This window comes from Temnothorax longispinosus, chromosome 5 (assembly GCF_030848805.1).
Source record: "Temnothorax longispinosus isolate EJ_2023e chromosome 5, Tlon_JGU_v1, whole genome shotgun sequence".
Taxonomy (NCBI): Eukaryota; Metazoa; Arthropoda; class Insecta; order Hymenoptera; family Formicidae; genus Temnothorax; species Temnothorax longispinosus.
Genome location: NC_092362.1, coordinates 6,588,714 through 6,614,180, shown reverse-complemented (window position 1 = coordinate 6,614,180; position 25,467 = coordinate 6,588,714). Strand labels below are relative to the sequence as shown.

The 25,467-nt window shown below is 40.5% G+C and overlaps 5 protein-coding genes across 8 annotated transcripts in view; 4 read left to right on the top strand and 1 right to left on the bottom strand.

Moving 5' to 3' along the window:
* Positions 1–15,340, top strand: part of LOC139813198 (uncharacterized) — an 87,173-nt gene extending 71,833 nt beyond the window's left edge. For all 3 annotated transcript variants that reach the window (XM_071778574.1, XM_071778572.1, XM_071778573.1), the window contains 3 exons: positions 6,284–6,533; positions 6,802–7,607; positions 7,896–15,340. In XM_071778574.1, coding sequence (XP_071634675.1) covers positions 6,366–6,533; positions 6,802–7,607; positions 7,896–8,376 — 1,455 coding nt within the window. In that variant the 5' untranslated portion in view covers positions 6,284–6,365 and the 3' untranslated portion in view covers positions 8,377–15,340. The remainder of the gene's footprint in view (positions 1–6,283; positions 6,534–6,801; positions 7,608–7,895) is intronic.
* LOC139812852 (outer dynein arm-docking complex subunit 4-like) lies at positions 1,110–5,052 on the bottom strand. The gene is made up of 6 exons (XM_071777951.1): positions 4,812–5,052; positions 4,125–4,400; positions 3,278–3,704; positions 2,811–3,071; positions 2,121–2,391; positions 1,110–1,466 (listed from the first exon to the last, which is right to left on the bottom strand). The coding sequence occupies exons 1-6, from the start codon at positions 5,050–5,052 to the stop codon at positions 1,110–1,112; spliced, it is 1,833 nt and encodes a 610-aa protein (XP_071634052.1).
* Positions 15,341–15,993: 653 nt separating the features above from the next.
* On the top strand, positions 15,994–18,180 carry LOC139813201 (solute carrier family 52, riboflavin transporter, member 3-A). The gene is made up of 3 exons (XM_071778580.1): positions 15,994–16,469; positions 16,616–17,021; positions 17,097–18,180. The coding sequence occupies exons 2-3, from the start codon at positions 16,801–16,803 to the stop codon at positions 18,178–18,180; spliced, it is 1,305 nt and encodes a 434-aa protein (XP_071634681.1). The 5' UTR covers positions 15,994–16,469; positions 16,616–16,800.
* Positions 18,181–19,400: 1,220 nt separating this feature from the next.
* On the top strand, positions 19,401–21,084 carry LOC139813199 (solute carrier family 52, riboflavin transporter, member 3-A). The gene has a single exon (XM_071778575.1). It carries the CDS (start codon positions 19,401–19,403, stop codon positions 20,844–20,846), a length of 1,446 nt encoding a protein of 481 aa, XP_071634676.1. The 3' UTR covers positions 20,847–21,084.
* Positions 21,085–21,488: 404 nt separating this feature from the next.
* Positions 21,489–25,453, top strand: LOC139813202 (F-box/WD repeat-containing protein 9-like). Of its 2 annotated transcripts, XM_071778581.1 has the most exons (7): positions 21,489–21,855; positions 22,084–22,243; positions 22,696–22,838; positions 22,921–23,162; positions 23,403–23,652; positions 23,731–24,006; positions 24,775–25,453. In XM_071778581.1, the coding sequence occupies exons 1-7, from the start codon at positions 21,778–21,780 to the stop codon at positions 24,862–24,864; spliced, it is 1,239 nt and encodes a 412-aa protein (XP_071634682.1). In that variant the 5' UTR covers positions 21,489–21,777; the 3' UTR covers positions 24,865–25,453. The 2 variants fall into 2 exon arrangements, with proteins under 2 accessions (XP_071634682.1, XP_071634683.1); XM_071778582.1 differs by lacking the exons at positions 21,489–21,855; positions 22,084–22,243 and adding an exon at positions 22,326–22,607.
* The last annotated feature ends 14 nt before the right edge of the window (positions 25,454–25,467 follow it).

The window sequence follows — 25,467 nt, the reverse complement described above, 5'->3', positions numbered from 1 at the left end:
AAGGCTATCCGCCTCGTATATTATTATTTCCAACGCACAATTCCAGGAAAATGCAACACAACATAATTTTTACATTACGCATTAGACTTACGCATCGTAGAAATACGAAAGCTTTTAATTAAATCATGAACATTATCACATATTTTATTTATTATATTCAATTTTCGACGCTAATTTTCCCTTTCTCTCTTTCTCTTTTCCGCCCCTCGACATATTACCATATTGTCCCCATGCGGCAGCTAATTAATTATTCTTGCCAATTAACAGTCGGCGTACCGTCGCGGTAAAGCGTTGTCGGGGAGCCTGGCAAATGGGGCGGGGAAAACGCGAAAGGGTGAAACTGGAGTTTCAGGCGATGGTAACGATTGAAAAATAGAAGAAGAGAAAGAAAGAAGGGTTGAAAACCGGGGAGTGTCGTTGCGGTAAGGAGATTTCCGCTACAATGCTTTCGGTAGCTCCGCGGGCGACTAGAATGTTGCTCATCTCGGATTGAGGGGCGCGATATCGTTATTGGAAAACGACCGTGCATCACGGCGAAATGGTCCTGTCAAGCGTCACCAGATTGAAACGCGAGGATAACGAGACAGCGCGATGATGCATGGCGAATAAAAAGAGAAGTCATCGCGATTGTAATTACGTAAAGCAGCAAACTAACGTTAATCGAGAATTAATGCCGCGTTATTTTGACAGTGTAATCTAGAAGTTTTTACAGTCCAGAAAAGGAAAAAAAGTAGTATGGAGGTATTTTATAAGTACGAGTATTAAAATGAACGTGCATTCTAAATGAATTTTTGTCTACAAAACGTAAACAAATAAATTGTCTTCTACAACGTGAAATAAAAACTAAATTATATAATTATATGTATGTGAAATAAATACCATTGAATAATTTCGCGTCGAGACAGAGAGATACAGATCTTTTAATGGCTTTCAATAAATTTGATGTGAACAAACGCGCATTAATAACACAACGGTTGAGAGAAACTCATTCGTAAATGCGAATTATTATACACCTGTGTCTGACGTTGATTATCCCGCGATAATTTGCAATAAATGCCGCATGAACAAAATACAAAAATATAACTGTTCGCGTTCCGATTGAAGATCAATTATTCGAACTCTTGAAAATTCACGAAACCCGGCCGCCTGTGCGGCGGAGCGTGCTGCTTCAACAAAGCGATCCTGGCGTCTCTCTTCGGGTCCTTCGGCGGGTTGGGTAATATGGTTCTTCGCGTGGACGGCATTTTGAACTTTCGATCGATCGGCTTGCAGCCCGGCATGACGGAGAGTCGCCTCTCGGCAGGCACGACGTCCATTCGCCGCCACAGAAAATCCACCTCCCCCTTCATCTCCTTTGGCATCAGCTCGAGGATAAGCTGCTGCCTGGCAGCGATGTCGTCAAAGTCGCCGCTACGCTCCACGTCCAGCTCGTCCACGACCCTCATGGCCCTTTCATAGAAATCTATCTGCGGAAACATTATGAGACCGGCCCTTGAATTAAGCATATCTCGCCAATGGAGGATGCTTTGCTTATCGCCTACGTCAGCGATTCAATTGTGTCGCGTAATGGCGAAAATTGCTTTTCGCGAAAGAAGATCATTACATTCGTTTTTACGAAGAAATTTTCCGGAGCGACAGCTTTTCTAGCTTTTTATAATATGAAAAAAGTGGTTGCAAACATTGTGGGAACATTTTCTGAACAAAAAGGAGAAGAAAACTTTTCAATGGTCATTAGGATAAAGAAATATCTCGAAAGAAAAATAACGAGAACGCAACATTGTGAAAAAAATTAGCCTTTATTCGTTTCGTAAATATAACATTACTCGCGATAATGCACTAATGAATATATTTCACCGTAGCGTCTCTAGACTTTATCTATTAAAACATTCAAAGGACGCGACGGCGTAGATTGTGCTAAAGAGAGGAAAAATTAGTGGAAATTGCCGGCGGCGACGAGCGTGTTAGTTTCATTCGTCGTTTTCCGATATTTTTTTTAAACGCGTTCTCTTGCGCGCCGCAAGCTAATTTTAAATAATGTGTGCATATCGATCGTAGAATAAATTCGACCGTAAAATGGCGACGCTATTACGAATAATGAAAAATGTGAATTTTATTTTTACCAGACAATCGATATTAAGCTTTCTGGCGTGCGCGAGCGCTTGAATCGCGACGTCTCTCATCTCGTTCCGATTATTCTGATAGATCTCTAGTCGCAGCATCAGATGATCGATGTTTAGGACCCATTGGTCACAATTCGCCTTTTGTGCCATGTCGTGTCCCTTCTTGGCGTAGAATCTGGCTAGATCGAAGCGGCGTATGTCGATGAGAAACTTGCAAAATTCATGATGCAACCAGGCGAGCTCGAGCGGCGCGGATGCCATAACTAATCTCCTATTTGAACCGCAAATATTAAAACCGTTTTCGAAATATTGATCAGTTAAATGCATGGGAATTATTATAATGGATTAACCGCGAGAATAATTATAACTGGAAATTACACGCATAAATTATATAACGTTTCTAAATTACATAATCTATAATGGTATAAATGATGTAGCTTTATGCTAAACAGAGTAACAGCTGTTATTTCAAACAGCGCACCTGTCAAAGCGTTAAGAATGAAACACGCAGAAACTAGGATTACTAACTAAATAAACGAGAAACTAGGATTTCAGCGAAATCTTGCTCGTGGCTAAAAATTCTAATAACACAGAAATAAAATATAAATGTCTACTTGCATAAAACAGGCAGGAAATTCACGAGATATCACATTTTCAGCCCCGAAATCTATTTACGAATGAGAGTTATACCTCCGGAATATCTTCAACGTCTTCTTCGGATTTACAGTTGGCATCCACGCGATATCACTGTCTCGGGGCAACGTTGCAACTCGTATTCCCAAGTGATGTTTCAAATATCTCATCTTCATTTCCTCGTTCAGACACGTTAAATTACGCGTGTCGAGGTACACCCTAGCCACCGTTTTGTACAACGCGTCCAGACACTTTTGCTTTAGCGGAAACATCTTGTCCGAGTAAGCGTCGAAGCTGTCCTTGATGTGATCGACGAGTCTGGCATAAGATTATGGCGTTAGATCGGAAATTCATAAATAAGTTTACAAATCTCATGAACTTCTAAACACTACGAATGTACTGCCATGTGACCCCAGCAGCGATAATATTTGAAAGCTTCTTAGGTATTTCAATTTCAAGGTACGAAATATTGCAGTATATTCGTAGTATATTGGCGAGACTCCTGAGCAAGTCCGGACACCGACTTGAAAAAGGCCGGATAGTCCTTGTTGATCCTCGCGGCTTGCAAGAGGCGCAAGAGAAAATCCGCCTTTACGACGACGATGTTCCTTCGCAATTTTCGCTCTTGTTCCATCATCATTCTGCGCCTTTTTGAAATCTTACGTCGTCGGAAGAGGGTAACGTAGAACGGCCGTCTCATGCGCAGAAGATCCTGCAGGTACGTCGCGTTACGATAGCACGTACTCGCAAGGGCAAGCAGCTCGGTAATCGACCTCTTGCTCGACGAAGCCACGATCTCCGGTCGGTTCACGATTTCTTCGAGAAAATCCCTATCAATCGTCAAATATCCCATGTTCATTTTCGCTATGACGCGCTGTAGTCTTTTCATTCGTGCTTGCCGCTGCACTTCGGGATCGTTCACCTTGAATCTCACCTCGTCCTTCGCGACACCTACGACCGTAAAGCCAGTCTACACTCGTCAAATCATTGCTGAAGCAGTTTCAAGATAGTTTTACAAAAAACTTTTTATAACTTATAAGTAATGTAATAGTAATATTTTCTAGTAAAATCATTGAGAGAGACGTGACGATTCCTTTATATTATATCACATGAGAAATGTCGATCACATACTTATATATCACCGTTACTCCGATCAACTTCGCTTCGGTAAAGCGAGGTCCGATAAGAACCCAAGTATTTTCTTGCTCTACCATCACGAAAATTGAATCTCGCCTCGTAAAAGTCAGTGGGCGCTATTCCGAAACGACTGTTTCACCGTTACTCTCTCGAGTCGTCGAGTACTCGCTCGAGAACTGATATCGCGAACGAGCACAATCATTTGCCCACCTTTGCTGTAATCGCGATACGCACCTTCGAGCTCGTCCTCCTCCTCCTCGAACTTGCCGATCAGGAGCTCACGGTGCTCCCACAAACGCCGTATCCACGGGTAGAGTAGCAGCAGCGCGACGGGCGACGTGTTCCGGCCGATGCAATCTTCGATGGTCTCGTTTGCCTGATAGGCGCCGTGCTCAAAGGTCACCCCGTGCCGTCGCATACCCTCGTAAGCGTGAACCAGACTGTGACCGAACTCACCGATCTGGAAAAGCGCCTCCATTCGCATCTGCCGTACTTTATAATGACCGGGATCTGCGGAGAGAGATACGACGATGCAGAGATCAAGTGTGTCCGCTGTTCTTTTCCCTTTTTTTTTATGAAATTATCGAGCGAAAGATGATTATCGCTCGGATTATCGGGCGTCATCGATCGACGCCGCTTGAGCGGACGTTTATACGACACGATTCTTTACAGGACAAACATTATTTGTAGGCTGCAAATATGGAACGAGGAGAGTTTTAAGAAAATAACTCTGAATAAACGGAAGACGTGTAAGTGTTGCTATTGTAAACGTAAGAACTTGCATAAGAAAAGTGGGGATAGTTCATAACAGATATGATTGCGATAACATTAATTTGCATATGAAAGTGCGAAAAGAATATCCTATATCTACAACGTGTTATGTTTCCAATTTTACATTTGAAGTTTCTTGTGCGGTCGTACCTATTTTCATACATTTCTCCGACAATTTTTCTGCCGCGAAATATTTTGTGCACTTGATGAGCGCTCTGTAAAGACCGATTAACGTTCTAAGGTCCTCGGCCTCGGCTGATTTAGACGCCTTTTCGAAATAATCTATGGCCAAGAGATACTTGCCCAGACTGGCAAGTCGATAGCCCCATTCACGATAAAGGATGGCCTCCCTGAAGACTTCGGGAGCCTCTTCCTTCTTCAGCGCCGACATGATCTATTGAATGTTTTTAAACAGAAAGAAACGTAATTTTCATATATCCATTATAGATACAAGGCACCAAAAACTAATACTACCGTAAAAATAATAATAATCGACGAAGAATTATCACCTACGTTTTTCTTAGACAATAAATTTTTCTGATGTACGCAAAGCTGTGAGATTTATTTCATTTTCACATGATTGCTTCTTTCGCGTTATAAAATTTTCTTAATTACATTTACATAATTTATTAGACACGTATCATTATCTTTTACATTACGTGACGTCCAAATGACGGATTGATGGATGAATCATCATGGATAGAACGTATCATGTGAAAATAGGCGAGTATGAGTGACGATACATAATACATTGCGACTCTCGCAGAATCCAAAATGCGGCTTTGCAATGGAATGTAATTTGACACAGGCCACAAAGTGCTAAATTCGGTTTATCCCAGCACATAGTGGATGTAAATTAGCAGATCAATAGAGAGAGAGAATAGCACAGCATCAGTTATATCTACTAAATGAATTTCACTGGATTGGAACACTAACGGCATTACGATATATTCATATATCAAAATGTGTAAAATTGTGATTCTTCTTTTCTTCGTAAGTATATTTTTTACACTTTAGAAGCGAAATCTAAAATGCATATATCTGCGACGACAGAAGAGGTAACGTTGAGATATTTGCTATTTGCGTAACCAGGTCATGTTTCCTCTTGTTCTTCCCCTGAAAAACCCTGCGTTAAAGCCTACTTGCTTGTTTCATTGTCGTGCTCCGTTATACACAACAATTAATACCACAAAGGCTCTTATGTATGGTGGAGTATTTAAGAATGAAAGCGGATTATGATGAATACCACCTTGAACTAATCCCTGATGAATACTCTAAGAATAGTCGAGCAAGAACTTTTTGGCTGCCGCGCTTTAAATCTCAAAGAGAATATTTAACAGAATATTCAACATTTCTGAGATTTTCAGACGTTCATTATTAAAGTCTTAATTAAGATAGAAGTTAGTTACCATTTTACCATTTACGTTGTAATAAAATACTGTCTAATACTCTGAATAACGTGAGTCTAAAATATGTTCGAAAGAATATCAAAAAATTGTCGAAACGATAGATCGTCTTTAAAAGGTTTTTCTGCTGTTCTGTTTTTGTTTTCATCGGTATTACTATTAGGCGCTAAAGAGATTATTATCGTTAGACGATTGATGGAGTATTATGTTTTTCAGATTACCATAAATCGACCTAAGACGAATCCTTCTCGTAAACCATCGCGGACCATCGGGTTAACGGTGCCCTCGAGATGCGGTGATGGCTTTGTTGTATAGGTTCGCGCAGCTGCACGATCGCAGTGGCACGCGGGTCTTCTCCTTCGTCGTCACTAGGACCGTCGTGCGCGATCCTGAGAGAGACGTTACCAGCAAGGAACTAGTATGCGGTTTTCAGAGATGGGCCGTCGCTTTTTCGCGCGGGGAAAAGGTAATTCGATCGACGACCTTCTCCTTAACTTATCGACCAGATAGAAACTCTGTTAGGTCTGTAGAAACCTTTTCTACATAGTAAATTCTCAACAAAAAACTTGGCGTAAGAAATTCTTTCTCTTGTACGAGATACGTGGGAAAGTTATTATTTTAAATTTCCTCGTCTTCAATTTTTAATTATTAAGCGTCTAGTTCATCTCGAAAAATTCAATAGGATTAGAATTAAATAGCGACTACCGTCATTATCTGATGTTTATCCCATCAAGGTCCTGGGCGTGTACTTGGTATGGCGTGGCGCGTCAAGAAACCTCCGCGTATACGTGGATTTCACGTTCACGCTGCTGAATCGGGAGCACTTCTCCATGAACGAGAGCTTCTCCGGCAAACGCGTCAAGTTCACCTACGAGGCGCCGGCCCAAGGCAACCGTAGCTACATCGCCGTGGCGGATCTCTACAGTCGTAATTTCGCCGACACGAACGGCGAGTTTCAGCTGGAGCTGTCCATGGCGAACGTGCGGACGGTCTACATGACGGAGGTCAGGATGCCGACGTCGGTGTTCTCCGCCGGCCAGACGAAGCCGAGCAAGCTAGAGACCGACTACTTCGCGTTTGGCGGTTTTGACTGGAATCTGGTCATCTATCCGCACGGCAAGGAAACGGACGGTCGTGGCCAGGACAGCCGCGTGAGCGTCTACCTGATGCGATTGTCGGGCTTCGATCATCGGTGTAGGGTGAGATACAGCTTGGCCCTGGGCGACGGCGAGCGGCGGATAGACTCCGGGCAAATCGAGGACATATCCGACGCTGAGGGCTGCGGCTTCGGATGGCACACGAGAGTCAGATGGTCCGACATCGCGCACAAGGGCGCACTCCGCGTGTCGCTCGAGATGCTCGAGGCGAGGACCATCTGCGAGGTCGCGGTGCAAGCGCTGGGTCCGTCGGTCCTGCCGGCTGCGCCTTGCTACGATCGCGATAAACAGGCCTGGGCCATCCGCGCCGATCTCAACTCTGACACAGTCAGGCTGCACTTGGTGTACAAAGACATCCATAATGTGCCGAGGAATCATTTAAGGTGTGCATTCTATTTTTATCGTTGAAAATTGAAATCAGATTCTATGAAGGCAAATTTTTGAACATTTGTCAATTTAATATTTTTTATTACAAGAAAAATATTTAATCTGCAAATTATTAATCAATTATCGAAAAAATTGCAATGGTCTAATTAAAGAATAATAAAATAATATTTATTAATAATAAAATTCTTAAAAAATAGATGTTCTTTCCTAGACAAGTCAAGTTTGAAAAACATTGAAAAGATGTTTAGGAAATTAAATGTTTTAGATACTTTTTGTTCGAATAGATATGTTAGTTGGTCGGCATATCTGCTGAGGGGCGAGGGACCAAACGTCGCGGCGGTTGGGCTGCCCGGCGAACCGTTCAGCCGCTACTACGTTCAGGAGCCCGTTGACGAGGGTATCATCATGGAGACGAACGTGGACATGAATGAAGTGAAGGAGAATCATTGTCCATATCTCACGGATAAGGGTCAGCTAAAAATTCGACTGGAATGGAACGAGAGCCATCTGCTTTTTCAGGCGACCTATCACAAGTACGACGACGTGTGTCGCGTCCACAATCAGCAGATGCGACGTGAGATCGTGTCGCTGCAAGCGGAGAATTACAGCCTCGAGAGGCAGCTGTTCAGCTATCAGAAGAGTCTGGCGTATGCACAGGCGCAGCAGCAGCAACAGCAGCAACATCCAAATCAGCAGCATCACTCGGTGGTGGGTCATCAGGGTCATCTTGAGCGATCGGCGTCCAGCGACACCGAATACGCTTGACAAGTGGAACGCGAGTTATCAACGTCACCAACACCGAGTTACCGGCGTCAGTTGCCGGCGGCGGCGGTGCCGGAGGAAGACCAGCGGGTGCATCAGAACCTGGTCAGAATGATGGATCGACGACTGAGCAACATGCAGCTGCACCAGCAACTCTACGAGGAGCAGCGGCAACATCATCGGCACAGCAGCGGCAGCGGTGGCAGCGGTGTCTCCTCGCCCAGGCGGAGCATCGATCGCAACGGCCAGGAGCATCGTCGCAGTATCCTGCAGCAGCCCAGATCCAGCGTCGGCGCCAGGTCCAGCAACGGAGGCAGCGGCGGCGGCGCTTACGAGAATCGCGCCGGCAACAACGATCGGTATGCCAGCTACTATCTGGGATACGTCGGCCAAGCGGCGCACAAGCGACGCAGGACCACATTCTGGGAGACGCTGACGGGGCTGGTGTGCTCCTTGGGCGCTCTGGCCTCCAGAGCGGCGAAGATGGCCGCCAGACGGGGCGATCCTCTCTGAGGGTACGGCTAACGGCCGCAGTCCCGATGCAATTGCGGGGATGGGCAAACGCGCGGGAATGTGACGTGGAACTCGTTGAGCATGCATATGTACGTCGCGTTCTGTCTTATGTACGTCGGTGCAATATCTCGCGCTAAGCGGATTTCGAAAGGTATTAGACAGGAGTCACATAACGATCGAAGGAATAGTCCTAACACAAAGCACATGGTTGGTATCCTTTTGAATTTGTTCCTTTATAAATTATATTTTCCAATAGCAATTATTTGATATAGCATTTTTTTTATTTAACAATATAGTATAATTGAACTTTAAATTTATCGGCTTCTCAATTGGATTTCTTTTGTTATAATACAACAAATCATATTAACAGGATTGCAAGAATTCCTTTAAGTTTCATAACTCTCTTGATGTATATTTTCTCATGTAATTCTTTTTTATTATACACCAGGCGTATAAGAATATATCTTTCCATTTTTCATAAGATACGTTAGAAATATACAATACAGAATGTGTGTTGGACGCGCCATATATTTCGGGGTCAGTTTTATGCGAAAGGTGTTTGCAAACGGTTCCTGATTTAAGCGATCACCGTACCGATTTTATGAGACAGAACATCCAGTATACATGTATCGCAGGAACACAGTAGGGAGCAAAATGACCGGGGAAAGAGGATCGTAGGGTGAAGTTTAGGGTCGCGTTCTCCTCGACTCTACGCACCGACACACACATTTCTACACAGACACGCGGACACACGTCTACACACGTACACGAACACGAATCTATCTACTTGTCAATTTACTATAAAGAACCTATTTTCCTCTAAAGACTTTTTTCACCTATTGTGTACATCGCCGTGGAAATAAGAGGATATGCGCGTTGGCATAGTCGCCAAGCCAAGTAACAATACTGTAATTATCGTAGTACGTATATTAAACAGAACTTTAGAGTACAGTCAATGTTACATAAGCGAACAAATACGAGAGGAGTGAAAGAAACGGAGAGGAAGAGGAGAAGAAGGAAAAAGCCCGTGCTTCTTCGGGAGCCCTTAAAAGGCTGCATTGCGATGCGCGTTAATGCCATCGTTGTGCAAATTGAGTTCACCCAGACGCTCTAGTCGATTACATCCCCTTCAAATTGATCTTTTTACTACGAACATTAAGAGTGTCATTGTTATATAACTCTACGTTTCCATTCAAGCTATCGCTACTCGCCGTACAAATATTTAGCTGAGAGATTGAGTCGGAATATCTATTAATTCTAAAATGACTATCTGAGACGTATGTGGATTAATAGAAATTAAGAAAAATATATACTTCGCAAACTTGCATTTATTTGATATTTTCGTAATCGGATAGGCTTTGATATATTTTTCACTCCTATTCGTAAAAACTGAAATAACATAAAGTTAAAAAAAATTCATTCTTTTAGATCAAGATAAATTCTCATCTATTTCATATGAAAAATTTGAAATACCGTGTTGATAAATTAGCGATACAGGAATATAAACTAGACTTCCGAAGTTCTCGTAAGTCGAACTTTCTGACTTCGAAGATTAGGAGTTCGGATTTACAGAATAAATTTCTTTTACAACTCGCCTATCTTTCGAGCGTCCTAAAGGAACCAATCAAGCGTCACACAACAGTGTATCACACGATAATTAAAGGCATTTAAGCTGAAAACGTCATACGCAGCCTTTAAAACACAGACTGCACTCGCCTTTCGTGGAAGGCTAAATGATCAGGGTAAAAATAAAAGAAAAGAAAGCAAACTATCATTCTTCCATTGTTACATATTCATAAGTTTGACGTCACAGTCGCCCGATTAATTTTCTAATGCTCGTAATGTTTTTATTTACGTTGTTACATATGCAAAAAGGCCTCGGTGAAATTGCACCGTTTTCATGTCGCATATTTGGTTGTAATTTCGTATTTATTACATACCGGTCAAATATATTAGAATCAATATCTGCAGACGTTTCGATCTCGCAATCTGATCGTACAACCGACGCCGATATAACTTCTTTCTGATTTACGACAGCGTCATATCTCACGAAAATCTGACTGAAATAAAATTTATTAAGCGAGGAGAAAGTAAGATTGAAAATCTCGGCGATATTTTTTTCCGTATTTACGTACGCGATCATCCTAAACTGTCTCAACATGCTCTTATAAAGAATTTACAAAAGACGGCAATTTTGTCACTTGATATATCTGCACCTGCTGCAAGCTGCAAGTGTGCTGCATCACGTGTGCAGCATACATACCACTGAAATTTTATAAATATACATTCAATCGCGCACAGCTCAGATCTTTCATTTAGACGTATTCTCTCGGACGAGGTAACGTTGAAGAAGTTATACCTTTTGCATCCGCGACGCAAACGTTTCTCGAACAAAATTTTGTTTGCTGTAATTACAGAATTTCGGTCTCTCTCTTAACGGCATTCTCATCTTACTTTACTCCCCGCCGTCAGAACGGTGCAATAATTTCCGTCTCGTCTCACCGCGACGGTATTTTCTCGTATGTACGCCGAGAACTCTGTACTTTACCGAAATACATAGCTATGCGAACCATGTACCATCCTCGCAGATATATATGTATATATCTGCGACACCGGCAGGTAACATTTGATCGATACAGTATCACCGGTCCGTACATTGGATGTTCCCCGTGAACACGTACGTACACACTTACGTACTAGCCGAAACTGTCCTACGTCATGATGTGTGTACGTGTGTGTATATGTACCTGGGTTTTCAGGTGATACGTCGCTCACAGAAACTCGTCTCTCCCATACAGCATCTATAGTGAATGTCAATCTATCAGGAGGAGAATTCGTAACACCCCGGGACCGTCAGCGACACATTTTCGTGTCATTTCTAAAATCAAAGTCGCATAAAGAACCACATTCTCAATATAAATCGTTATTTTTGCTCGACCTGAAAAAATCTCCTGACCAAGTTGCCAAATTTTTAATTAAAAAAAAAAACTGTTTTTTAATGAAGGATTAATCCCAAAAATGTAATATTAATAATAATTAATTTCAAATTATAAGAAACTTATTAAGTGACATGAAACGTTTCTAAATTAGATTTTAGCTTTGGAAAAAGTTTCGCTCTCTCTCTTTATTAATCAACACTACTTAATCATTTATTTCACATATCAATTTGCGTGTTATTAGTTAATCTTCACACGCAACACAAGAATGATACAAAAAATTATTGACCATATTTTATACATTACATATCTTGGTTAATCCTAATATCGATAACGGCCATCTGAAAAGATTGTACAATTAAAAGTGCGAAGATCTTTGATCAGGAATGTTACGACGACAATGCAAACAATGTAGGGGAAATGTAACAAAGTGTCAAAATTGCGAAAGGACCAGACTCGCAATAGTAGCTCTTAACAATATCGCCCATGTCGCGCACAATCCGTGTACTAGTACTGCAGTCAATTTCATCGAGATTATATTGGTCTTGCTCGCGTCTCCCAGCGAGAAGATTCCCTCAGCATCCTACGGCCGGAATAAACATCCGACCGCGGGAGAAAGCGCTCCCTTCCACTCGAAACTTTCCACACGAACTCACGTTCGTGGCAGACGTATATATATAGCCGCAGCAGCTCTGACAATCGCACCTAATCTCATCTCACCACGATGAGAATCGAATGTTTGTCCGCCGACGTGATCCCTGGCGTTTCCGCTCTGACACGTTTGAAGGGATCTTGACAGCATGTCTCGAGTCGTAGAAAGAGATCGAATTAACATCGATCACGCTAAATTTCAATTTCTAGAAAAACATACCGAAATAATACTGTAATTTAAAACAATTTTAAATTTGCGACAGATAATCCGAAAATTTTATTTTATTTTATTTTTTAACTTCTTTTTAGCGAGAGGATTCGCGTTATGTAGAAGCTCCTATATAGGAATTTTTGAGCATTTATTCGTACATCAAAAGCTTTTACGTTCTCAACTTCAACACTGCTAAGTAACAGTAAGTTTGTCGATAATTCCCGTGAGATACTTGAGAAGTTGAGTCAAGCACGGACGGAGATTCGTAGCAAAGTAGACGATCGCGAACGATACTTGATACTCGGTACATTTACTGCGCACAGATACACGGTTACGAACTTGTTAATGTTAAATTCCTCGTGCGCGAGCCGGCATGGTTCGACGACTCAGTCGATTAATTTCATTCTCGCGAGAATGGTGCGCTGACGCAGCGAATGACAAGCAAAATCGATCTTATTAAGCAATTATAAAACATTAAACAAGTAAGAAACACGAGAAGCTTGCAATAAAAATGTTCAAGATTTAAATTTAGAGAAATAAAATGTGAACTGATGAAATAATTATGTTTTTTTAATCGGAGACATCTTCAAAAGTTGTTTTGTTATTTCTGATTAATTTAACAAGAAATATCTATTTTTCTGCAGCATTCAAAATGTATAATACAGCTGTCGGATCCGACTTAAATAAAATTTAAATATTTAAGCCTAATTCTCGTTTTTAATTGGTCGCGATCGATTAATCCGTTCATAATTGATTCAAAAATTAAAAGCAAGCGGAAGCGAGACGCGTCAGCGGACAAACTTATTTGCGCAGAAAATAATAAGAATGCTCTAGTGATAGTGACACGCGCAATCGCGCTTATTAGTTTGTACGTGCGGCAGATCGTTCGATCCCGCAAATCAATCACGAGTTCTTTCTCGCGTGCGTTTTATTCTACCTTCATTTACGCTCAGACATTTACTTGCGGACACCGTATTCGTTCGATAGAACACACACATACACATACACACATGTTATACCTATATGTGTATATACGATTTTTCGATGTGTACATCGTCGCTTCCCGCGCCATTGTGTCGCAGCCGATCCAGCAATTATATCGTGACTCCGCGATTCGCGATTATGCGCATCTCTGTAAGGTCGATCGACGCGATCGCGACACTTTTCCATGTTATAATCGACAACCGTCGTCCTTCACGACGGGATTTCGTACTTGCAAAATAGTAATCGCTTCGAAGTATCCTTAGAGGGGGATCGCCACGATCGACCGTACTCGAGTTTTAATCCGACGGATCTGAAGAACAATCAACGGCAAATCGGTTAATCAAGGTCAAGGCAAACGTGCACCGCACGAGATTGCGAATAGAATATGGTTAAACGAGCCATGTATATATATATGCATATACAACATATATATGATATATACGAGACACGTACGTAACAATACATTTGTATACTACATGTACATACATTTGATATCGAGCTCACCGTGTACAGAGTGTCACAAAATTCGCGCGCATAGAATCCACGGTGCGATTTTCCGTGCCAGAGGAAATAACTTTTTCCTTTGACAAAGTTACGTCCGAGCAATTGTTTTTAAATGAGAATAGTTTGAAGCTAACGAATGAAGAGGGGCGCGTGATGAATCTATTTGACTATTTCTCTAAAGATTTTATAATGACGGTGCACGATATATAAATAAATGTCGCTATTTATACTTGTAGCTTACTCTTAATAACAAAAAATTATCGAATTGATATATCTGAAGTAAAATAGCTAGATTAAATGTGAATAGCAATCCAACTTGCACAAGAAAATCTTATTCGGAGGATAAATATGTATATACAGGTGGAAGACCTTTAAAAACATTCAATCAGTCCTTTTTAAATCCATAAATATTTTTAAAATCTTTAGATTTAATCTACTTATTTAATTGACTTATTTTACTTTTAGCTATTGTTTCAAAGATATCGGTTAAAAAACTTTCTAATTAATATATTCAAAGTAGCGTACTCACAATCGTTATAATATTTTTGGAAAAATAGTGAAGCAGGATATATGTCCAACACGCACCGCTCTTGACGCATGCATAATAACTTAAAGTTTCCATTTGGACGCAAAGAATCGTGTACTCCGCGTACGCGAATTTTGGGACACCTTATACATTATCTAATTATCCTAATTGAAGGAGGAAACATTAACGAAAAGCAAATAAATCAACGCGATTTTTCTTTTCCCGCGATAAGAGTTTCTCCTTATTGTTTATGCATATTTATTATCTACAGATAAAAAAATATATCTATATATAGGCGACGATACTATGGCGCAACACGAAGAAGCTTATGTCAAGTATAGTTCGGCGTTTCCTTTTTCCGCCATCTGTCATCCGAACGGGGACTCCTTTAAAAATGTTATATATCCGTACACGACTTTCGAGCACCCTGCAACAGCACGTTTTCTGCGACCTTTTTTCATCCATGTAATTCTACTAAAAATGATTAAAACAATATATATATAAGAAAAAGAAAAAAACAAAAATGCGAACGCAAAACACACTCTCAAACGCAAAAACTCTCAAGAGTTTGAGACAAATACTAATGTACTTAAACCATCTGTGAGTCTGCCTCGTCTTTTATAAAGTTCTTGCTATATTCAATCTGTCGTGCATTCAATTCGTACATCCTTATCGTCCAAGCGATCCTCTCTATTGATAATCAATCAATCTCGACGGATCGTGGTCCATTTGTCAGTAGAAGAGTAAGTATAACTCTTTCATGCGACGATATATGGAATATCATTGATCGATATTAATCATGCAATAGCATTGAAATTCTATAACGTTTCCTATAATATAAAAATGAAAAGTTAAGCTACACTGCCAATGTTCGCGGAAAATTTAATGTAGATGCAAAAATGTAAAAGAATTCTATTCTGTTCCATTTTTAAAAAGTTTTTCTTTTCGTTCTTTTTTTCGAACAATCTTTTAAAGTCAGTTTGGTGACTATATTTTTTCAGATTAGATAACTCGCTAGACAGTACATTTCCTGTAAAAACAAAAAGCCACAGGCCATCCATCATACCGGGTGACCTGACTCAACAGGTGCTTTTGGTGGGGATAGTTCCCTCCAGTTCTCTAGACTCGTTACTCGATACTCGCGACCGGTCGTTCGAGATTGCTCGATATTTTACTATTTGTATCATTTAATCGAACATGTGTGCTAATCGTGCGAAATATTCGCGAACGAATATTTATCACGTGAAATTCTTACGACCGACAAGTGCCATTAGTGCACAAAAATTAACAGGCGCAAAGCGTTAATGTTTATCGAGACACCCGTGCGATATATCGATTTACCAGTGAACCACGTGCATTATATAACCCTACGGCCTACTCCGGATTTTTGGAGCACTCGCCTGCCAACCGAGAGTAGTTGCGTGTCGGTCGCACGCTTGTGATTATTCAGTCGGGGTCGACGTGCAGGAAACATTTTCCTCGCTTTTACGAATTTGGAATTCCGTGTAAAAAACGAATGGAAAATCTTTAAAAAATTGGCGAAGGACCAAATTGTTATATTATAATATAAGATAACAGCAAAGTCGAGACCTCTCCAGCGAATTCTGAGGAATTAATAAATAATTGATAATATAATAAGTAAAAGAGGACCGTTAACAATATAAAAGTAAAATTAATAAATAATTGATGCAAGAAATTTCTTGCCGCGATCGAGCAGTTGCAAGAAAGCCTTCATCTTATCCAACATCTGGATACGTAGATATACTTTGCAGTAAGTTGTGCATGCATATAATAATATATTTCATATACAAATTATAGCAGTCGATTTTCAAAATGCAATAGAATGACATTTCAATTATTTATTAGTAATCGCACTTCAACCTTCACTTTTATCTTTAGTTATCTTTATCCCGATAGATTTTTGCTGCGCTCTCGTTGTCAAAATAATGCGATAAATAATTATCAGTCCAATATTATTGCACCCTCTGCAAAACGGGGTGAATATCGCAGCGAGCCAGCGAGAGACTAACGAGTGATCGACGACCAGAAGCGTTCGTCGCGTGTGGGAAATAATTTGAAAGTACAAACACATTCTGAGGCAAATGAGCAAAATGTTGAGTCAGCGCTTGAGCAACCGGAGATTACTTGTCGATCTCCTCGCTTTGATGTTCGGTCTGGGTGCTTGGATCGGGGTAAACGGCATTTACGTACAATTGCCTCTCATAGTGCACATAGCCCCGGAAGGATGGAGCCTGCCCGCGCACATGGTGATGCTGGTGCAATTTGCCAATTTAGGTCCTATACTGTACACCCTGTACATAAAGTAGGTCTATGTTTCATAACATGTCTTTTAGGACGATTGCGTAACACAAGTCTAACACGAGTGTTTCTATTTCAGGTACACCGTTTGGGCATATGACAAGTACATCATTTATTCCTTGCTGGCCGCGGGAGCGTTCGCCTGTGTCGCACTGAGTTTTCTGTACAGTCATACTTCGGTCGTGTTCGGCAAGGAGCACTCGACCGCTCTCCTGTCGCTGATGTTCGTGACCGCTCTTGTTGGATGCACAAGTTCCGTTCTCTTCATGCCGTACATGAGGAACTATCGTGAGATTTATCTAGTGTCGTATCTCGTGGGAGAGGGACTGAGCGGATTCGTACCGAGCGCAGTTGCGCTGATCCAAGGCGTTGGTAATAATCCGGGATGCGTCAACGTTACCAAGCCAGGATCGAGCCATCTGGAATTCGTGCCTGCAGAATCAGATCCGAGATTCTCCTCCCAAATATTTTTTATCTTCATCGGAACTCTATTGTGCCTGAGTTTTCTCTCGTTCTTAGGCTTAAACGCGTTGCCTATAGCACTCGGTGAGAGAGTCAAGCTTCCGAGCAGCATGGAAATGTTGCCGACCGACACAACAGCACCGCCGAGCTACAAAACTAATTCCGGCTGGAAAATGCCGAAACATACGTACTATTATTTATTAGTCATGATGGCTGTAGTCTGTTTCCTCGGTAACGGTACTCTACCGAGCATTCAATCGTACTCCTGTCTACCATATGGCAATGTAGCTTATCACTTGACAGTCACGCTAGCTTCCATAGCTGGTCCATTGGCCATGTCTTTAGGTTTCTTCGTAAATACACCAGAGGTGAAACTCCTGAACATCCTTACAGCAGCTATTTTAGCACTTTCCGGCTTTGTTTTATATCTGGCCGCGAAATCGCCTCATCCTCCCTTGCAACATTCATGGGTGGGTGAACTGATTGTAGTTGTTGCATGGATAACGCTATGCGGTTTAATTGGATTCGTAAAAATGGGCATTACGACGTTGTATCGACCCGATCCTGGACGGGGTCTTTACTACACTGGCGTCGCGACGCAAATCGGATCGTTAATAGGCGCAATTACCACGTTCAGTTTGGTCAATTATGCGAAAGTGTTTGAGTCTTATTCTCCGTGCGAGTATCTTAGAGAAAATTAACCTAGCCCATACTTAGTCTTATCAATTATTTGCGTTGATAATATTAAAAAAAATTATTTTTTTTATCAGGAAAGGTATTAGCAACTTTATATAGTATACTCAACTATTATAGTTATCAAATTTTTTGCAATTATTGGAAGATAAAGTGTATAACTATGATTCCTTTTTTTAATGCTATTAATGATTTAACGATAGTTTTTTGCAATTATTGGAAGATAAAGGTATATGAATTACGATTCCTATTTTTAACAATATATAAAGACACTTAGCGATCGCTAATTTAGTATTTGAGACCAATACTTGTCTGAGATATGGATGTACGTATGAAACGATGACGTTTTTTCCTCTTATCTTTACATTTCAAACAATTTATTCATAATAGGTTCCTCATTTTGTTACCTAGACTAGGCAATAGTAAAACTGTTTTAATGTTAATAGAGAAATCGACGCTCGCTACAAGCTAAAGCTATGTGAAGAGATCAACGACCAAAATACGAGCAAAATAAAGATATTGGTTTAAAATAAAATCTAGTTTATTTACGTTTTGAACTGTATTTAGTTTTCTTCAGCAACAATAATTTATTGTAATATAAAAAAAGAATAACAAAATCAAGAATTAATTGCTTAATTGTCTTTAATATACTATTTTAAATAAACTAGACTTTATTTTAAACCAATAATCTTATCTTGCTCGTATTTTGGCCGTTGACCTCCTTATATTAAACAGGGAACTGATTTCACACACTGCGTTATCAAAATGTGACGTGCACTTTTTCTCTCACAAACTAATATAATATTTATAATTATCTGTGTTAGGTACTTAATATTTTACAGCTCAATTTTCATTATTCGATCTGCGACAGATTGTATATCAGATAGTGCTTGAGTCAATCTTGCGCGTGTCTTCTCTTGCGATTGTTAAATGCTCTATCTGATAAATTTTATTGAGCAGATTAAGAATCAGCGCTGAAAAGGGGGGCAGTTCTTTTGCTTTCTAACTTTAATTGTATCTCCATGACTCTTTTGATAAGCTTGTGCAACACAGAGTTCCGTACTTATTTTCAATTATCATTCAGTTTGGAGAAGTAACGTATATATTGCATGTGTATATCTGTGATATTTTAAGAATACTTAAACTGTCAGGTATCAGTATTCGTGTGAGTGATCGATTGATTCAGAGTGTCGATAGCAATTATCTGTTAATTATCGAGCGAAGTCCGATGAAATCAAACGTCAATTGTTTACACAGGGATATAGATAAAGGAACCGACGATACAATGAGAGACGATTGGCAAATTAACTGTTATTTTGGACATGTTAAATGTGACCGCGTGATCGTTCATCTTCTTGTGGTCTTGTTCGGCGTGTCCACCTGGATCGGCGTCAATGGAATATTTATCGAGCTGCCGCTGCTCGTCGGCGTTGCTCCGGAAGGCTGGAACTTGCCCGCATACATAGTAATAGTGGCCCAATCCGCGAACGTTGGTCCCGCGATATACGCTCTCCTACACAAGAGCAAATGCCAGCCGAACGAGTCGTCGTGCATACTGTGCTTACTATGCTCGCAGGTTCTCGCCATGGGGCTGCTGATATTCTTTTACGACAGAACGATCGCCATCGGTGGCGAGAGACACAGCCTGATCCTGCTGGTCTCGGTGTTCTTCAACGCGCTGGTCGGTTGCTTCAGCTCGGTACTGTTCATGCCTTACCTTCGCGACTTCGATGACGTTTATATCGTTTCGTATTTCGTCGGGGAAGGCTTGAGTGGCGTACTGCCGAGCGTAGTGGCGCTGATACAAGGCGTCAGTGAACGCGCGGCGTGCAATATTCCTCTTACAAATACAACGAAAACGACTTCCCTTAATGCGCCCGACTTGAAGTTCCCCGGGCAATATTATTTCTCGTTTCTGACTCTCGTGCTCGTATTATCGCTCGTTGCATTTATCGTTCTACGATATTCCCCGTTCGTACAGATCAACAAAAGTTTGCGCAATCCTAATTTTCTCACGCAAACTAAAGTAGACTGTAAGCGACGCGATGAGTCTGACTTTACCGTCAACGTTTATCGCATTGATAACGTTGACAGCACGTCAGCGAAGAATGAAAACGAGATGGCAAACAGTTCCCCGTTTGTCAAGGTGAACAGTTTGTCCTTATCTAGGAAAATTTATTTATATATCCTGATTGGAGTCTGTTGCTTCTTCAGCAATGGATTTCTGCCAAGCATCCAATCGTATTCGTGTCTACCGTATGGGCATCTCGCCTATCAGTTGTCCATCGTTTGCGCCCAATTCGTGAACCCGCTAGCATGCTTCTTGACAGTCTGGGTCATGGTGTCGGACGTAAAGATTATTAATTGTCTGTCTCTGGTATGCTTAATTGCCGGATGCTACGTTACTTGCGTGGCCCTATCGTCTCCTACTCCGCCGTTGCAAAAATCAACGGTCGGGGTAGGATTGATCGTTCTATCCTGGATCGTTCTGATGGGTGTCATATCGTATCTGAAACTCGTGATAGTGTCTCTCCTGAAGCACATATCGTCTTCGAAGGCGCTCTTCAACGTAGGTGTAGTTATGCAAACGGGCTCAGCGATGGGTGCGATTATTTCATTCGTTTTAATTAACTTCACCGATTGTTTCAAGGCGTACAACTCCTGTTCCGCCTGAGGACAATTACTAAAACTCGGGCCTTTGTATAATAATAATAGCGCGAGCTATTTCGATATACGAATTAAATAAGGGCAATAATAAAAATAAGCGGACAATAAGGAGCATAAATGTCCTTATAAAAATAGAGATAAATAATTAAGAACGTGTGTCTTAATTACATTATTAATTTCAGCAGACTAAAAATGTATTGTTCCAGCAGTCTGTGGCAAAAATATAACTTATCCAAGTAGCCCGAGTATAGTGTGCTTCCTATATTAATTTCAATAAAGTATTCCAGAAATTGTATTAAATCTAGAGAAGTTGAAATGCTATATATACATATAAAAAATTTGTGCAATGCATTTACAATTTCTAAATGTGTGTATATGTATATGTATTTAATATATATTTAGCAAAATATAATATATTTTAATAGTGAGAATACATTCACAATTTTTATATTACAAATTCATGTAGCAACGCTACTTAAATAATTGTACATAAATAACACAAACCCAGTTTATTTTAACATAATTGTAATAAGACAATGTATCGTTGCGAAAATTTATTCAAATTGTTTATTACCTATAATAAATTTTAAATTTCTAAAGTCTTGGCGAATTTATCATCCTATATAAACGTAATTTACGCGGAGCGTTACAATTTGAATTCTCTCGACATAAGAAAGTCGAATGCAGATCTCGATCGAGATACATACACTTCTTTCGCGACACCCTGTATAGGTGGCGTCGCTTATGTGCGATGTACAGTGATATATGGTGATATATTAGCTGTATAAAGAGCTCGACGTGATATCGCCGTTTGATAACACGACAGATCAAGCATTGATAAACATTCGCGTTTACACCACCCTCGCCTTTGTTAAACTTCCACGTCAGTTTCGAGCAGATCGAATGAAAATACTCAGATTCGCACGGCGCGAGAAAAAATGGATGACGAGAATGCAAGCTGCGCCCACGACGGCGAGGAAGACGCACAATTGTCACTGTTGCATCTCCCGGTGGAGGTTTGTACAGGAAAAAAAAGGAACATCGATTCTCTCCTATTTCACGTAAACGCGCGCAAAATTTGTTTTTTAAAAATCGCTGCCATTTCATCCGTCAGTAGTCGCTTGTCGATCAAGTACAGTGTGTTGGACCTGCGACGGTCAACTCTCTCTTTCGTTCTGTCTCTATCTCTTTCGGAGCGTTTGTTTGGTTGTGCGTTTAATTTTTTTTATTCTGCTGCATTTCAGATATTCCTGCATATATGCTCCTTCCTAGAGGCATCGACGCTAGTACACGGTTTGAGCCTAGTGTGCAAACAGTTCTACCTGATTTTAAAGGATGACTCACTGTGGAAAGCGCGAATTAACCATATATGGCCGGATGCTAGCTATCCGCTTTTGCGTCCCGGTTAGCTCAAATTGATTGAAAGCACCATACGCCTTGCACGACCACTCATTTTTGTAAATAAATAAATCACTGTCTGTCATTCTACGCCAGCGCTGTTCGAACTTGCGCATGCACATGCAGGTTGTACATCAATTGCTTACATCGTGTTAGATGTTATTTCGTAGTATCTCATTTCTGTTTGTCTTGAAAAAATAAGTGCGTGTTCTATAAAATATTATATATTTCTTATTGACAAAAAGTCGCATCTATAATAGTAAGCTTGAGCAGCTCCGTTTATTGCAATAACCTGATATGCATAAAGTAAAAACTCGAACAGATCTTTCGATTGAGAATGCTTGCAGTTTATTTATACTTAATTCAAGTTGTACGTATATGCATTTTTTAATACTCAAATATTATAGTACGAATAAGCTTTCATGATATTTATCTGATGTAAGAACGTGTTATTACAGCGAGGATCGACAAACTGTTTTGGAAGTTATCATGCGTTGCGATCGAGAAACAAACAGCGCTGTGGAAACAGCAGGATTCTATGGAGAAATTGATAATCGCGAACGCACAGTACACCACGATAGATGCTCTGTTACTGATGCACGTAGGTAGTATATTATGCAAGTGTCTTTGACATCTTTCCTTGCGGGAAAGGGATAATTGATGATAATGATTCTCGTTTTCAGGATGGAACCACCTGCATAGCTGGTGCGAGAGATCGCACCCTGGTTTATTGGAAACTTCCCTCTCGCGAGAAGCTACCCTCTCACGAAATCGGGAACTCTGTCTGCATCGATTCCGCGCATAACGGATGGATTTGGGATCTGACGGCGATAGACAACACGATCTACAGCTGCAGCTGGGATCAGAGCGTCAAGTCGTGGATGCTCATCAACACCGGTCTCGTCCAGCAGAGAACTTATGAGATGTATGCAATAGCAAAACTGTTGCTTCGCGATAAGAAGACCGAGCGAGGAAGATAATTCCTGTTTGCGGGAGAAATAATTATTTCTCTTCAAATTGTATTGAATGCAGATACCGCGTTCCGTGTCGCGCTTGTCGAGACAGATGATTCGAAAACACGATTCTAAAATTCGCTCGTTAAACCGTATTTACTGCATATTACCATTTCGCGCGTATCATTTTCCATCAACGTCAAACATTCCAGGAGCGTGCCGGGTGCGCTGCTGTGCGTGTCGTCGTGTCCAGAGCGGGCCCTCTTTGCGACCGGCTCGTACAGCAGGACCATATTCGTGTTCGATTCGAGATCGGGACATAAGCCGATCAGGCAGTACCGGCCGCACACCGGAGCCGTTATTAAGCTGGCCATGAATGCAGAATACATCTTGTCCGCCAGCGAGGACAAGACGGTGTCCGTTTGGGATCAGAGAGCCGGACGGACCATGAAATCCATCACAGTAATTGTCTTTCCGTATTTTTGACAACGACAAAAGGGACGCGCGGTTATGACATTTCTCTTACCAAGTTTCTCTTAGATTTCAGGCGAAGCGTTTCCCATGTGCATGAGTATGCAACAAGATTGGGTTTGCGTCGGGGACAGCAACGCAAAGTTGCACGTGCTAAATCCAAAGAACGATTTCGAGCTCGTGAAATCTTATTCTACCGAGCATACGAAAGGGATAACGGGGGTGCATCTGACGCATGGATGCCTAATAACAAGTTCCACGGACGGCACTGTCAGAATTTCGAGCCCTACGGATCCGCCAAAGCCCATCGCTACTTTACTTTCAGGGTTCGGAGAGATCGCCAGTGTGAGTATCACACACATAAGATTTGCTGAAAATATCGTACATTAATTTTGAAGAAAAATTTCGTTTAACGTCTACTTGTAAAACTTGAAATACAATTTGAAAATTAAATTTTTATTGAAAGTAAATCGAGGGAAGGTGCCATAGTTAAGAAACATTATAAAAATATGAACAAAGCAATAATCACAACCGCTTCGGAATTCTTGCAAGATAATACTTAAGATTTCGCATAACAGTCTCAAAAATAGTCATCCTAAAAGTTAAAATGTTCTAATTTGATCTTATTCTTATTTTGTTTTAATCCATATTTTTATTTCTTTAAAACTAGCAACTTACCTTTATATCTGGATAAGATGCTAAGGTGGACGAAGTTGCAGATATTGTGAGAAACATGCAACACTCATGCACAATAATTGAAGAGTAATAGTCATCATTTGGTTTGAACAGGTCTTGCCAGATTCTTCGGAATTAACACGATAAAAATGGAAAAGCTTGTATGTGCTACTCGTTGTATGAACAATCTCACGTTAAAAAGAGAACTAGAAAACATTACCATCTATCGAATAATGAACGAAATATTAACGTGGCATCTTCGACCTACTGGCACCTTTCCCCGACTTATCTTATACTTAAATTTTGAAATCAAGTTTTATCTTTGTTGTCCGAATGTTAATGATATCCTTGTTAAGACTGACGACATTTTTACAAGTCTTATTTGCAATATCGTGAACTTTGTTAGATATTATATGTAATTGTATCTTTTATGTGCAGATGGACTATCTGAATGGCATCCTCGCGATATCCGGTATCGATATCGCGGTGTGGCGCCCGAAATCGACGTGTTCAACGAAACATCAATGAACGGAGAATTTCTGTATGTGTTCTATAGCTATTCTACAGCTAAATTGCTTTGATATGTAATATATGTTCTTAGTTTTTACTAAGATACTGTTCTAACGCGTCTCTCTAATATACAATATAATATATACTCTTCCGCGAAATTAGAAGTACGTATTGTTTTGTTGAAATTTTGTCTTAGTAAAAACTTTACTAACGTCACTTATAATTATAAGCTAAGCGATAATGGCAACTATACAATTATAAGCTGAGCTTATAATTATAACGTGTTTATGATAGGATCTTATGTTTTGTTGAGAAGAACCAGAGAAAGACATATATATATTTTTATAGTACAGTTAAGTTCTATAAGCATTTAAATATATTTTATATATTACATTATCATATATCGTATATCGTATTATTATTTATTGTTTTGCAATTTTTCTGACAAGAAGTTATATATTAATATAATTTATTTCATACGCATGTGTGAAACTGTGCGCGTGGAAACGCGAGAAGCGGCGAGACGTTTAAAGACTCTTCGAATACCAAACGTTTGTTTATAACATTTATAAACGAAATACAAGTCGTTTATTCGATTAACAGACAACTTTTCTTATCTTT

What these genes read in the sequence shown, in the direction of transcription:
- LOC139812852 (XM_071777951.1), bottom strand. Translation starts at nt 5,052, where the DNA reads ATGTCGGCGCTGAAGAAGGAAGAGGCTCCCGAAGTCTTCAGGGAGGCC. An exon ending in ACGTTGAAGATATTCCGGAG is followed by an intron (nt 2,392 to 2,810) that starts GTATAACTCTCA and finishes CGGTTCAAATAG; the next exon opens with GAGATTAGTTATGGCATCCG. An exon ending in AGCTTAATATCGATTGTCTG is followed by an intron (nt 1,467 to 2,120) that starts GTAAAAATAAAA and finishes ATGTTTCCGCAG; the next exon opens with ATAGATTTCTATGAAAGGGC.
- LOC139813201 (XM_071778580.1), top strand. Translation starts at nt 16,801, where the DNA reads ATGAGCAAAATGTTGAGTCAGCGCTTGAGCAACCGGAGATTACTTGTC. An exon ending in CTGTACACCCTGTACATAAA is followed by an intron (nt 17,022 to 17,096) that starts GTAGGTCTATGT and finishes TTTCTATTTCAG; the next exon opens with GTACACCGTTTGGGCATATG.
- LOC139813199 (XM_071778575.1), top strand. Translation starts at nt 19,401, where the DNA reads ATGAAATCAAACGTCAATTGTTTACACAGGGATATAGATAAAGGAACC.
- LOC139813202 (XM_071778581.1), top strand. Translation starts at nt 21,778, where the DNA reads ATGGATGACGAGAATGCAAGCTGCGCCCACGACGGCGAGGAAGACGCA. An exon ending in TGTTGCATCTCCCGGTGGAG is followed by an intron (nt 21,856 to 22,083) that starts GTTTGTACAGGA and finishes GCTGCATTTCAG; the next exon opens with ATATTCCTGCATATATGCTC. An exon ending in GGACCATGAAATCCATCACA is followed by an intron (nt 23,653 to 23,730) that starts GTAATTGTCTTT and finishes AGTTTCTCTTAG; the next exon opens with ATTTCAGGCGAAGCGTTTCC.